General features: G+C 43.7%; 1 protein-coding gene across 1 annotated transcript in view; it reads right to left on the bottom strand.

The window, feature by feature from the left end:
* The window catches only part of LOC133572578 (calsyntenin-2-like), an 839,649-nt gene that overhangs the window by 201,083 nt on the left and 625,222 nt on the right, over window positions 1-13,344 (bottom strand). Inside the window, exons 7-8 of the mRNA XM_061925391.2 lie at window positions 11,696-11,953; window positions 11,204-11,325 (exon numbers count right to left, since the gene is read on the bottom strand). Of these exons, the coding sequence (XP_061781375.2) occupies window positions 11,204-11,325; window positions 11,696-11,953 (380 nt within the window). The remainder of the gene's footprint in view (window positions 1-11,203; window positions 11,326-11,695; window positions 11,954-13,344) is intronic.

Raw genomic sequence — 13,344 nt, 5'->3', positions numbered from 1 at the left:
TGTTTATATATATATATATATATATATATATATATATATATATATATATACAGCTGATCAATTTGATTTGGCTTTTTTCATGACATATTTCAATGGTATTATTTGATGTTACATTAGGCTGTGTTTGGTGTTTAGTGAAGATAATTCTGGACCATGCATTCCCACTTCTTGTATTGACAACCAGAGTGCTATGGCTAATTATTAGATGTACCTGCCAGCTTGGAGAAATTGGCATTGCCATTTGGAGTTTGTCATCTCAGCCTTCCGTGTGCAGCCAACAGGCCTATTTTTGAAGTAATCCATACGAGCTGTGCATCTCTCTCCAGAATCAGATGTCATTGTTTGATTAGTGTGATCTTTTTTCATGTTGAGGTGACCTATCCGACCTTCAGACAGCCTCCTGGAACAGCAGACAGCTGCGGTCTACCCAGATTTTATACATCCACACAAGCCTGGACCAAGTGTGTTTTTGCTTGTGAGTGTGTTTGCTGTTGTCATTTCGCATAATTTGAATAGTTCAAATCAAACCTTCTGGTTGGCAAAGACATCCAATCCATTAAAAACACTTAAGGCCTGCTCTACTAAAGGCTTGTATGCACTAAAACCTGCTAAACACCGACATTTATTTAATAATACCACCTTAACATTTGACAACCAAACAATTACACAAGGCGACTCAGTAAAGAATCTGGGTATTATCTTCGACCCAACTCTCTCGTTTGAGTCACACATTAAGAGTGTTACTAAAACGGCCTTCTTTCATCTCCGTAATATCGCTAAAATTCGTTCTATTTTATCCACTAGCGACGCTGAGATCATTATTCATGCGTTCGTTACGTCTCGTCTCGACTACTGTAACGTATTATTTTCGGGTCTCCCTATGTCTAGCATTAAAAAATTACAGTTGGTACAAAATGCGGCTGCTAGACTTTTGACAAGAACAAGAAAGTTTGATCATATTACGCCTATACTGGCTCACCTGCACTGGCTTCCTGTGCACTTAAGAAGTGACTTTAAGGTTTTACTACTTACGTATAAAATACTACACGGTCTAGCTCCGTCCTATCTTGTCGATTGTATTGTACCATATGTCCCGGCAAGAAATCTGCGTTCAAAGAACTCCGGCTTATTAGTGATTCCCAGAGCCCAAAAAAAGTCTGCGGGCTATAGAGCGTTTTCTATTCGGGCTCCAGTACTATGGAATGCCCTCCCGGTAACAATTAGAGATGCTACCTCAGTAGAAGCATTTAAGTCCCATCTTAAAACTCATTTGTATACTCTAGCCTTTAAATACCGTATTTTCCGCACTATAAGGCGCACCTAAAAACCACAATTTTTCTCAAAAGCTGACAGTGCGCCTTATAACCCGGTGCGCTTTATTACGATTCATTTTCATAAAGTTTCGGTCTCGCAACTTCGGTAAACAGCCGCCATCTTTTTTCCCGGTAGAACAGGAAGCGCTTCTTCTTCTACGCAAGCAACCGCCAAGGAAAGCACCCGCCCCCATAGAACAGGAAGCGCTTCACCCGCCCCCGGAAGAAGAAGAAAAAACGCGCGGATATCACCGTACGTTTCATTTCCTGTTTACATCTGTAAAGACCACAAAATGGCTCCTACTACGCGACAAGGATCCGGTTCATAAAAAGACGCAATCTCTCCATCCGCACACGGATTACTACCGTATTTCACAGCAACTGATATTCCTGTGAACCGCACTGTGGAACGGGAGCACGTACGGTGAATATTCGCACCACAGGGAATGAGAAGTCATCCTTCACTGTGGTTCTAGCTTGCCATGCTAACTTCCACCCATGGTGATATTCAAAAGGAAGACCTTGCCAAAAGAGACCTTTCCAGCCGGCGTCATCATAAAAGCTAACTCGAAGGGATGGATGGATGAAGAAAAGATGAGCGAGTGGTTAAGGGAAGTTTACGCGAAGAGGCCGGGTGGCTTTTTTCACACAGCTCCGAAGGCGAACACACCTTCACTAAGACGGGCAGATAGCGCCGGTCGACATACGCCAACATCTGCCAGTGGATCGTAAATGCCTGGGCAGATAGTTTCGGTCACAACTGTGGTCCGAGCTTTCCGGAAGGCAGGATTCACAGAACTGCTGCACAACAACAGCGACACTGAATCCGATGACTTCGACGAGGCGGAGCCGGCCATTTTTGGATCCCACGCTTGCGCAACTTTTCAATTCGGACACCGAAGACGAAGAATTCGAAGGATTTACGAATGAAGAATAACTTCAGAAGGTGAGCGCTATGTTTATTTTGTGTGTTGTGACATTAACGTTCGAGCAACATTATGTTGCTATTTATTGCTCTACACCATTTTGAATTTTACTATGTTTGTGATTGCACATTTGCGTACATTTTGGGACAGAGTTGTTAGAACGCTGGTTTTCAATATATTATTAAAGTTTGACTGAACTATCTGACTGTTTTTTTGACATTCACTTTAGCGCAGCGTTTTTTTGACATTCACTTTAGCGCAGCGTAGGCGCGGCTTATAGTCCGGGGCGGCTTATTGGTGGACAAAATTATGAAATATGTAATTCATAGAAGGTGCGGCTAATAATCCGGTGCGCCTTATAGTGCGGAAAATACGGTAGTTGGACCAGTTGATCTGCCGTTTCTTTTCTTTTCTCCTCTGCTCCCCTTTTCCTTGAGGGGGGGGGGGGGGGGGGGGCACAGGTCCGGTGGCCATGGATGAAGTGCTGGCTGTCCAGAGTCGGGACCCGGGGTGGACCGCTCGCCTGTGCATCGGCTGGGAACATCTTTACGCTGCTGACCCGTCTCCGCTCGGGATGGTGTCCTGCTGGCCCCACTATGGACTGGACTCTTACTATTATGTTGGATCCACTATGGACTGGACTCTCACAATATTATGTCAGACCCACTCGACATCCATTGCTTTCGGTCTCCCCTAGAGGGGGGGGGGGTTACCCACATATGCGGTCCTCTCCAAGGTTTCTCATAGTCATTCACATCGACGTCCCACTGGGGTGAGTTTTTCCTTGCCCGTATGTGGGCTTTGTACCGAGGATGTCGTTGTGGCTTGTGCAGCCCTTTGAGACACTTGTGATTTAGGGCTATATAAATAAAGATTGATTGATTGATTGAAAACAAGTGTTGACGATTGCGTCTCTTAAATGATCAAAATAGGGAGAGCAATCCATTTCGCGTGTCTTCATGCAGATGCAGAATATTTTTACAATTTGAATTTTTTATATGTTGGGTGACTTAAGGGGCTGATTAAAACCTACTCAGTGGCCTAGTGGTTAGTGTCCGCCCTGAGATCGGTAGGTTGAGTGTTCAAACCCTGGCTGAGTCATACCAAAGACTATAAAAATGGGACCCATTACCTCCCTGCTTGGCAGTCAGCATCAAGGGTTGGAATTGGGGGTTGAATGACCAAAATGATTCCCGGGTGCGGCCACTGCTGCTGCTCACTGCTCCCCTCGCCTCCCAGGGGGTGAACAAGGGGATGGGTCAAATGCAGAAGATAATTTCACCACACCTAGTGTGTATGTGACTATCATTGGTACTTCAAATTCAATAGATTTCATTTGGGCTCTTCTGGCTTTGGTTTTTGGCATTATTTTTTTCTATAGGAGATATAATATTACTACATATCATCATTATCTGTTTGCAGGCATGGATGATCAGGGTTCTCCAGTCGAGTCTGTCTTTATCTGTGAGGTCTATGTTAATAATATTTTTTATAAAATTTCTGAAGCTGTTGACATATGTCGATAAACATTTGTCCGCTATCGACCTTGAGCTTTCTTTCCTACTACTTTCTCTGTTGACATCAGTTTTCCTAAGATGTCTTTTCTAAAGATAATACTGAGGAATTTTAGCTGCCTCTTTCAAATCGTTGCAATAAGAGATCTTCTTGTTTTTTTTGCCAGCGTAAATATCTCTTTATTACTTTTCTTTTCAGTCAACGTTATGCAGAGCATTTTTCTCAGTCGTGGAATATTTATAGCTCAGCATTCACAGCCCTATAGTGCGACATACTATACATACGTACATTTGAGGACTGAGTTCGGTGTCAAGTGAGATGTTTCTATTTCTAAATATAACACTCATTTTGTTGAAGCTGTCTTTTGACATGGCAATCTTTTATCTCTTTTTCGTATCTACCATCGGATGTTATTGTGACGCCAAAGTACTTGAATTGAGACACTTGTTTTATGTTCTTGTTGTTGCATGTGATGTGATGTGATGTGGTTTCTTGGAAACTGTCATGCATTCAGTTTTGTTGATGTTTAGAGCCAGACTGTTTGCATCATTATGGACTACTACTGTGTTCAGGATGTTTTGTTGCTTTTTTTCCCAGAGTCTGCCACTAGGATGGTGTCATCTGCATATCTGAGGTTCTTAGTGTTAATAGTATAAATCTCATATATTATACATACAGTGGGTACGGAAAGCATTCAGACCCCTTTATATTTGTTACCCTTTGTTTCATTGTATCCATTTGCTAAAATCAAAAACGTTCATTTTATTTCTCATTAAAGGCCTACTGAAACCCACTACTACCGACCACGCAGTCTGATAGTTTATATATCAATGATGAAATCTTAACATTGCAACACATGCCAATACGGCCGGGTTAGCATACTAAAGTGCAATTTTAAATTCCGCGCGAAATATCCTGCTGAAAACGTCTTGGTATGATGACGTCAGCGTGTGACGTCACGGATTGTAGAGGATATTTTGGGACAGCATGGTGGCCAGCTATTAAGTCGTCTGTTTTCATCGCAAAATTCCACAGTATTCTGGACATCTGTGTTGGTGAATCTTATGCAATTTCAATGAACAATGAAGACAGCAAAAAAGAAAGCTGTAGGTGGGAAGCGGTGTATTGCGGCCGACTGCAGCAACACAAACACAGCCGGTGTTTCATTGTTTATATTCCCGGAAGATGACAGTCAAGCTTTACCATTGGCCTGTGGAGAACTGGGACAACAGAGACTCTTACCAGGAGGACTTTGAGTTGGATACGCAGACGCGGTACCGTGAGTACGCATGCAGCTGCGGCTTCCAAACAGTTGATCGCTTGCCCGTACGTGCGTGCCGCTATGTGCATGTCACGTACGTAACTTTGGGGACTTTGGGGAAATATATGTGCTGTATGAACTTTGGGGAGGTGAACGGTACTTTGAGCTGTGGGATTGAGTGTGTTGTGCAGGTGTTTGAGTTGTATTGGCAGGTTATATGGACGGGAGGGGGGAGGTGTTTGTTATGCGGGATTCATTTGTGGCATATTAAATATAAGCCTGGTTGTGTTATGGCTAACAGAGTATATATATATGTCTTGTGTTTATTTACTGTTGTAGTCATTACCAGCTGAATATCAGGTCCCACCCGCCTCTCACAGCATCTTCCCTATCTGAATCGCTCCCACTGCTCTCTAGTCCTTCACTCTCACTTTCCTCATCCACAAATCTTTCATCCTCGCTCAAATTAATGGGGAAATCGTCGCTTTCTCGGTCCGAATCGCTCTCGCTGCTGGTGGCCATGATGTTAAACAATGGGCAGATGTGAGGAGCTCCACAACCTGTGACGTCACGCTACTCGTCTGCTACTTCCGGTGCAGGCAAGGCTTTTTTATCAGCAACTAAAAGTTGCGAACTTTGTAGTCGATGTTCTCTACTAAATCCTTTCAGCAAAAATATGGCAATATCGCAAAATGATCAAGTATGACACATAGAATGGACCTGCTATCCCCGTTTAAATAAGAAAATCGCATTTCAGTAGGCCTTTACTGTACACTCAGCACCCCATCTTGACAGAAAAAAAATGGATGCCTTAAAAAAAATCAAAAGTATGCAGACCCTTTGCTCAATACTTCGTTGATGCACCTTTGGCAGCAGTTACAGCCTCAAGTCTTTTTGAATACGATGCCACAAGCTTGGCACACCTATCTTTGGGCAGTTTCGCCCATTCCTCTTTGCAGCACCTCTCCGGGTCCATCAGGTTGGATGGGAAGCGTTGGTTTTCATCCAGGATGTCTCTGTATATTGCCACATTCATCTTTCTCTCTATCCTGCCGCTGAAAAACATCCCCACAGCATGATGCTGCCACCACCATGCTTCACTGTAGCTATGGTATTGGCCTGGTGATGATCGGTGACTGGTTTCCTCCAAACATGACACCTGGTATTCACGTCAAAGAGTTCAATCTTTGTCTCATCAGATGAGAGAATTTTGTTTCTCATGGTCTGAGAGTCTGTCAGTCGCATTTTGGCAAACGTTTTACCGTATTTTCCGCACTATAAGGCGCACCTAAAAACCACAAATTTTCTCAAAAGCTGACAGTGCGCCTTATAACCCGGTGCGCTTTATTACGATTCATTTTCATAAAGTTTCGATCTCGCAACTTCGATAAACAGCCGCCATCTTTTTTCCCGGTAGAACAGGAAGCGCTTCTTCTTCTACGCAAGCAACCGCCAAGGAAAGCACCCGCCCCCATAGAACAGGAAGCGCTTCTTCTTCTACTGTAAGCAACCACCGCCCCCGGAAGAAGAAGAAAAAACGCGCGGATATCACCGTACGTTTCATTTCCTGTTTACATCTGTAAAGACCACAAAATGGCTCCTACTAAGCGACAAGGATCCGGTTCATAAAAAGACGCAATCTCTCCATCCGCACACGGATTACTACCGTATTTCACAGCAACTGATATTCCTGTGAACTGCACTGTGGAACGGGAGCATGTACGGTGAATATTCGCACCACAGGGAATGAGAAGTCATCCTTCACTGTGGTTCTAGCTTGCCAGGCTAACTTCCACCCATGGTGATATTCAAAAGGAAGACCTTGCCAAAAGAGACCTTTCCAGCCGGCGTCATCATAAAAGCTAACTCGAAGGGATGGATGGATGAAGAAAAGATGAGCGAGTGGTTAAGGGAAGTTTACGCGAAGAGGCCGGGTGGCTTTTTTCACACAGCTCCGAAGGCGAACACACCTTCACTAAGACGGGCAGACAGCGCCGGACGACATACACCAACATTTGCCAGTGGATCGTAAATGCCTGGGCAGATATTTCGGTCACAACTGTGGTCCGAGCTTTCCGGAAGGCAGGATTCACAGAACTACTGGACAACAACAGCGACACTGACTCCGATGACTTCGACGAGACGGAACCGGCCATTTTGGATCCCACGCTTGCGCAACTTTTCAATTCGGACACCGAAGACGAAGAATTCGAAGGATTTACGAATGAAGAATAACTTCAGAAGGTGAGCGCTATGTTTATTTTGTGTGTTGTGACATTAACGTTCGAGCAACATTATGTTGCTATTGCTCTACACCATTTTGAATTTTACTATGTTTGTGATTGCACATTTGCGTACATTTTGGGACAGAGTTGTTAGAACGCTGGTTTTCAATATATTATTAAAGTTTGACTGAACTATCTGACTGTTTTTTTGACATTCCCTTTAGCGCAGCGTAGGCGCGGCTTATAATCCGGGGCGGCTTATTGGTGGAAAAAGTTATGAAATATGTAATTCATTGAAGGTGCGGCTAATAATCCGGTGCGCCTTATAGTGCGGAAAATACGGTACTAAGAAATTGCTTCCGTCTGGCCACTCTACCATACAGGCCTGATTGGTGGTTTGCTACAGTGATGGTTGTCCTCCTCTCTCCACAGAGGAATGCTGCAGCTCTGGGAGTGATCATCTGGTTCTTGGTCACCTCCCTGACTAGACTAAGATGAATGCAGCAATGTACAGAGACATCCTGGATGAAAGCCAATGCTTCCCATCCAACTTGATGGAGCCTTAGAGGTGCTGCAAAGAGGAATGAGCGAAGATGAATGGACGAAACTGCCCACAGATAGGTGTGCCAGGCTGGTGGCATCGTATTCAAAAAGACTTAGGACTATAATTGCTGCCAAAGGTGCATCAACAAAGTATTGAGGAAAAAGATCTGAATACTTATGTATATGTGATTTGAGTTTTTATTTTTAATAAATTGTAATACATTTGAATAAATTCTGTTTTTCTCTGTCAATGAACTTTTTTGATTTCAGCAAATGGCTTCAATGACACAAAGAGTGAGCAATTTAAAGGGGTCTGAATACTTTCCGCACCCACTGTATATCTCATAAATAAAATAAAAATATTGCAACATGCATTTTCATACATTCTTGCATTGATTTCCGGATCCTTCCGAACGCACCATCACAACAACGGTGCCCCCCACAGCGCCAGCTTCTTTTTTCTAGATCCCACTTCTACAGTTTATTGTCCAGAAAAGGTGGTGTGTGCTGCATATTCCACACCATAAAGAAACCACACCGGTTGGACTGTTTGAACATACGATGTCATGAATGTGGGCACAGCCGCTAGTACGTGCAAAATCCTCATTTGTATATGGAGCATACTTGCCAACCCTCCCAAATTTTCCGTGAGACTCCCGAAATTCAGCGCCTCTCCCAAAAACCTCCCGGGACAAATATTCTCCCGAAAATCTCCCGATTTTCAGCCGGAGCTGGAGGGGGCGTGGCCTCCAGCTCCGTGGACCTGAGTGAAGACAGCTTTTTTTCACGACGGGAGGACAACAGGGTGACAAGAACTAAATCATCCAGACTAGAGATAAAGTGTATTATTATGTTTATCTTACCCACAAATACATATATTTATTAATTAAAAAAAACAAAAACTAAATACATTTTTACGATATTTTGCTAAAATCCATCCATCCATCTTCTTCCGCTTATCCGAGGTCGGGTCGCGGGGGCAGCAGCCTAAGCAGGGAAGCCCAGACTTTCCTCTCCCCAGCCACTTCGTCCAGCTCTTCCCCGGGGATCCGAGGCGTTCCCAGGCCAGCCGGGAGACATAGTCTTCCCAACGTGTCCTGGGTCTTACCCGTGGCCTCCTACCAGTTGGACTTGCCCTAAACACCTCCCTAGGGAGGCGTTCGGGTGGCATCCTGACCAGATGCCCGAACCACCTCATCTGGCTCCTCTCGATGTGGAGGAGCAGCGGCTTTACTTTGAGCTCCCCCCGGATGACAGAGCTTCTCACCCTATCTCTAAGGGAGAGCCCCGCCACCCGGCGGAGGAAACTCATTTCGGCCGCTTGTACCCGTGATCTTGTCCTTTTGGTCATAACCCAAAGCTCATGACCATAGGTGAGGATGGGAACGTAGATCGACCGGTAAATTGAGAGCTTTGCCTTCCGGCTCAGCTCCTTCTTCACCACAACGGATCGATACAGCGTCCGCATTACTGAAGATGCCGCACCGATCCGCCTGTCGATCTCACGATCCACTCTTCCCCCACTCGTGAACAAGACTCCTAGGTACTTGAACTCCTCCACTTGGGGCAGGGTCTCCTCCCCAACCCGGAGATGGCACTCCACCCTTTTCCGGGCGAGAACCATGGACTCGGACTTGGAGGTGCTGATTTTCATCCCAGTCGCTTCACACTCGGCTGCGAACCGATCCAGCGAGAGCTGAAGATCCTGGCCAGATGAAGCCATCAGGACCACATCATCCGCAAAAAGCTAAAAACATCAAAATTAATTGTATTTTTATTTGTATTTTTTCTGACTCCTTATTACATCCAGCCGTATAATTATGCATTAAAATAAACATGTTTGAAATAATTAATTGTAAATGATCATAAAAATTCATTTAAAATGACCATATTTAATTATTAAAATAATTGCTTGTTTATCAACAACTTTAGCATTTTATTCATTACATTTTGAAGCTCTCAGAAGCCAAGTTATGTTATATTCCTTAAGATTTATTTATGCAAGTTTGAAGTATCAATTATCTAAACACAGTTTTGTTTGCATAATTTCAGGATGTATAGATATATAGCGTATTTTTCGGACTATAAGTCGCAGTTTTTTTCATAGTTTGGCCGGGCTCCAGTGTGACTTATGTTTTTTTCCTTTTTTAACATGCATTTTCGGCAGGTGCGACTTATACTCCGAAAAATACGGAATATATATATATATATATATATATATATATATGTATGGAATGCTTGACTTGGTGAATTCTAGCTGACAATATACTCCTCCCCACTTAACCACGCCCCAAACCATGCCCCCCACCCCCCACCTCCTGAAATCGGAGGTCTCAAGGTTGGCAAGTATGATATGGAGGTCTGCACTACTCTGCACGTCTTATCAATTGTGCACACAGTCTTAGTAGATCACCCGCGACACACCCAACACTCGCAATTTGATTTTTTGCACATGCTGTTTTGCATGTGGTATTTGAATATTTTCCCTCAGTGATAACTACAGCCAGTCAATCACCTCGTTTAGTTTTTCCTTGCGTCATCTGACCATGTATCCTGGCACTGGACATGTCCAAGTTCATGCCGTCCTCTACCTTTTTTTAAGGAACTCAAAGCGCTTTGACACTATTCCCACATTCACCCATTCACACACACATTCACACACTGATGGCTGGAGCTGCCATGCAAGGCGCCAACCAGGACCCATCAGGAGCAAGGGTGAAATGAGGGTTACTGGTTCAATCCCCACCTTCTACCATCCTAGTCACATCCGTTGTGTCCTTGAGCAAGACACTTCACCCTTGCTCCTGATGGGTTCTGGCTAGTGCCTTGCATGGCAGCTCCCGCCATCAGTGTGTGAATGTGTGTGTGAATGGGTGAATGTGGAAATAGTGTCAAAGCGCTTTGAGTTCCTTAAAAAAAGGTAGAAAAGCACTATACAAGTATAACACATTTACATTTACATTTACAAGTGTGCATGGAAAGCATGTGTACAACAAGGGCTAAATTAATAGAACTCATTTTGCCATTGCATGACTAATTAGGGGGGCGGTATATTCTTCCAAATAAATGGGTGTTAATTGAAAGCTCCACTCTCTTAATTTTAAGAGGATTTCTGGTGCAGCAAAGCAATAAAAACGCAAAGCCAACCACCCAAATCACAAACTATGATTGACTGTGTGTAAAACTTCATTTGTCTAAGCAGAGTTGAAATTAACCTCAATAAATGAACCCACAAATTACAAAGTGAAAGTCAAAAACATAAATAAAGTCATTAAGAAACTAATAGGACATTCAACGCTCCATTTTGCAGTGACCCGTTACTAAATCATACACCATTTATAGACTGTATCTGTACTGTATCAATGTGAGTTGAATGATTTTATTTTGTGGGCAACTTCTGGTGCGCTGGATGCTTCCTACCTGGTCCAGTTTCCAGTGGTACTCAGCAGGCCTGAACGTGTCCACCTGGGTAAAGTCTCTCCTTAACAGGAACACCAGGCGGCAATTGTGGACATACAGGGAGTAGTGATGGCGATTCATCTCTGTTGGGAGCAAAGAACAAAAAGGGGTCGGCCGGATCAACACACTTGCTCACTGTTGGGGACAGACTATTACTGGAATATTTAATAGAACATTCCTGGTTGCAGCAACGTCAGCAGTTTAGTTGCTGACTTTGTCACGCCACCCTATCGTGACTCCAAATGAGATGATTATATTAGTGTAACGGTGTTTGATGCCAGACTTTTCCCTAAGCAATGGCCACATAATTGGCAATACACAATCTTTGTATCAGTGCATGTAATAAAGATATGTTCTTCTTTAGTGCACTTGATGTTAATTAATAAATATGCAGAACATTTCGTGCCATTACATATTTTTTGCAGTTTTGCAAAGCAGATTCTTTCCACTCACCCGTCTTATCCGAATTACAAAGCAGGGTCTCCTTTTCAGCCCTGAGCCCAGGACTGGGCCCGTGCTTCATCCAGGTCGCTATAGTGAACTGGTCTGTCAGGTTCTGAGGTACCACCCAGCTTGGAATTTTAGCCGCCTGGTGACCGTCAAACCTGAATATCAAGTCACTGTCCCTCCCGCTGTCAGTCACCAGAGACGCTGTCCAGTTAGTGGCAGTAGAAGGGGCGGGCAGAAGGTCAGTGCTGCCTGATGAGGCTCCTGCAACATTGTCATTGAAACAGAAAGATGCAACAGAAGATGTGTCAATAACGATCATAGTAGATGTGTCGTTTATTGGTCCAACCTTGGCTATGATTGCTTGTGACTAAAGCAGATGGAAAAGCTTAATATGCAATCAATGGGGCGGGTTTGATCGAGGATGTGGCTATTGATTCATGGCAAATGAAACTGACTTTCAACGGGATATGCGAGTCAACCCCAGTAATGTTGAGAGAGCAATCAAGAGTATGAATGCGACACAAAAGACAGACATCAAGCTTGAAGTGTAAAGCAGCACATCATATAAATTATGTACGTACTTGTGCTAATTTTTTATAATGCCTAAAACATATAACTCATCATTAGGGGTGCACCTCATAATTTGATTACCGTATTTTTCGGACTATAAGGCGCATTTAAAATCGTTTAATGTGCCTTATAAGCCCTACGCCTAATGTATGGATTCATTCTGGTTGTGCTAATCGACCTCGAAGCAATTTTATTTCATACATGGTGCAATGATAAGTGTGACCAGGAGATGGCAGTCACAAATAAGAGATACGTGTGGACTGTAGGTTTGATGCCTGTTCAGTAAATGACCCGAGTAAGCAAGACCAAAACGTTGATGTTTAATTGAGAATATAGAACATTGCACACGCGCTCAAAAATCTGTCAAAATGTTTTAGTAGGACTTTGGTAAGCTACGAAGCCGCACCGCTTGATAGAACGCAAAGCATTACGGCTACAGTAGTCAGACGTATACTGTGCTTTAACATCCACCCTAGAGATGTCCGATAATATCGGACTGCCGATATTATCGGACAAAAAATGCTTTAAAATGTAATATCGGAAATTATCGGTATCGGTTTCAAAAAGTAAACTTTATGACTTTTTAAAACGCCGCTGTGTACACGGACGTAGGGAGAAGTACAGAGCGCCAATAAACCTTAAAGGCACTCTTTTTGCGTGCCGGCCCAATCACATAATATCTACGGCTTTTCACACACACAAATTAATGCAATGCATACTTGCTCAACAGCCATACAGGTCACACTGAGGGTGGCCGTATAAACAACTTTAACACTGTTACAAATATGCGCCACACTGTGAAACCACACCAAACAAGAATGACAAACACATTTCGGGAGAACATCCGCACCGTAACACAACATAAACACAACAGAACAAATACCCAGAACCCCTTGCAGCCCTAACTCTTCCGGGACGCTACAATATACACCCCCCGCCAAAACCCCCCCAAACCCCGCACACCTCAACCTCCTCATGCTCTCTCAGGGAGAGCATGTCCCAAATTCCAAGCTGCTGTTTTGAGGTATGTTAAAAAAAATAATGCAGTTTGTAACTTCAGTAATAAATATGGCAGTGCCATG

This window comes from Nerophis lumbriciformis, linkage group LG30 (genome assembly GCF_033978685.3).
Source record: "Nerophis lumbriciformis linkage group LG30, RoL_Nlum_v2.1, whole genome shotgun sequence".
Taxonomy (NCBI): Eukaryota; Metazoa; Chordata; class Actinopteri; order Syngnathiformes; family Syngnathidae; genus Nerophis; species Nerophis lumbriciformis.
The sequence above is the reverse complement of the archived record's forward strand: the minus strand, read 5'-3'. Positions and strand labels throughout refer to the sequence as shown.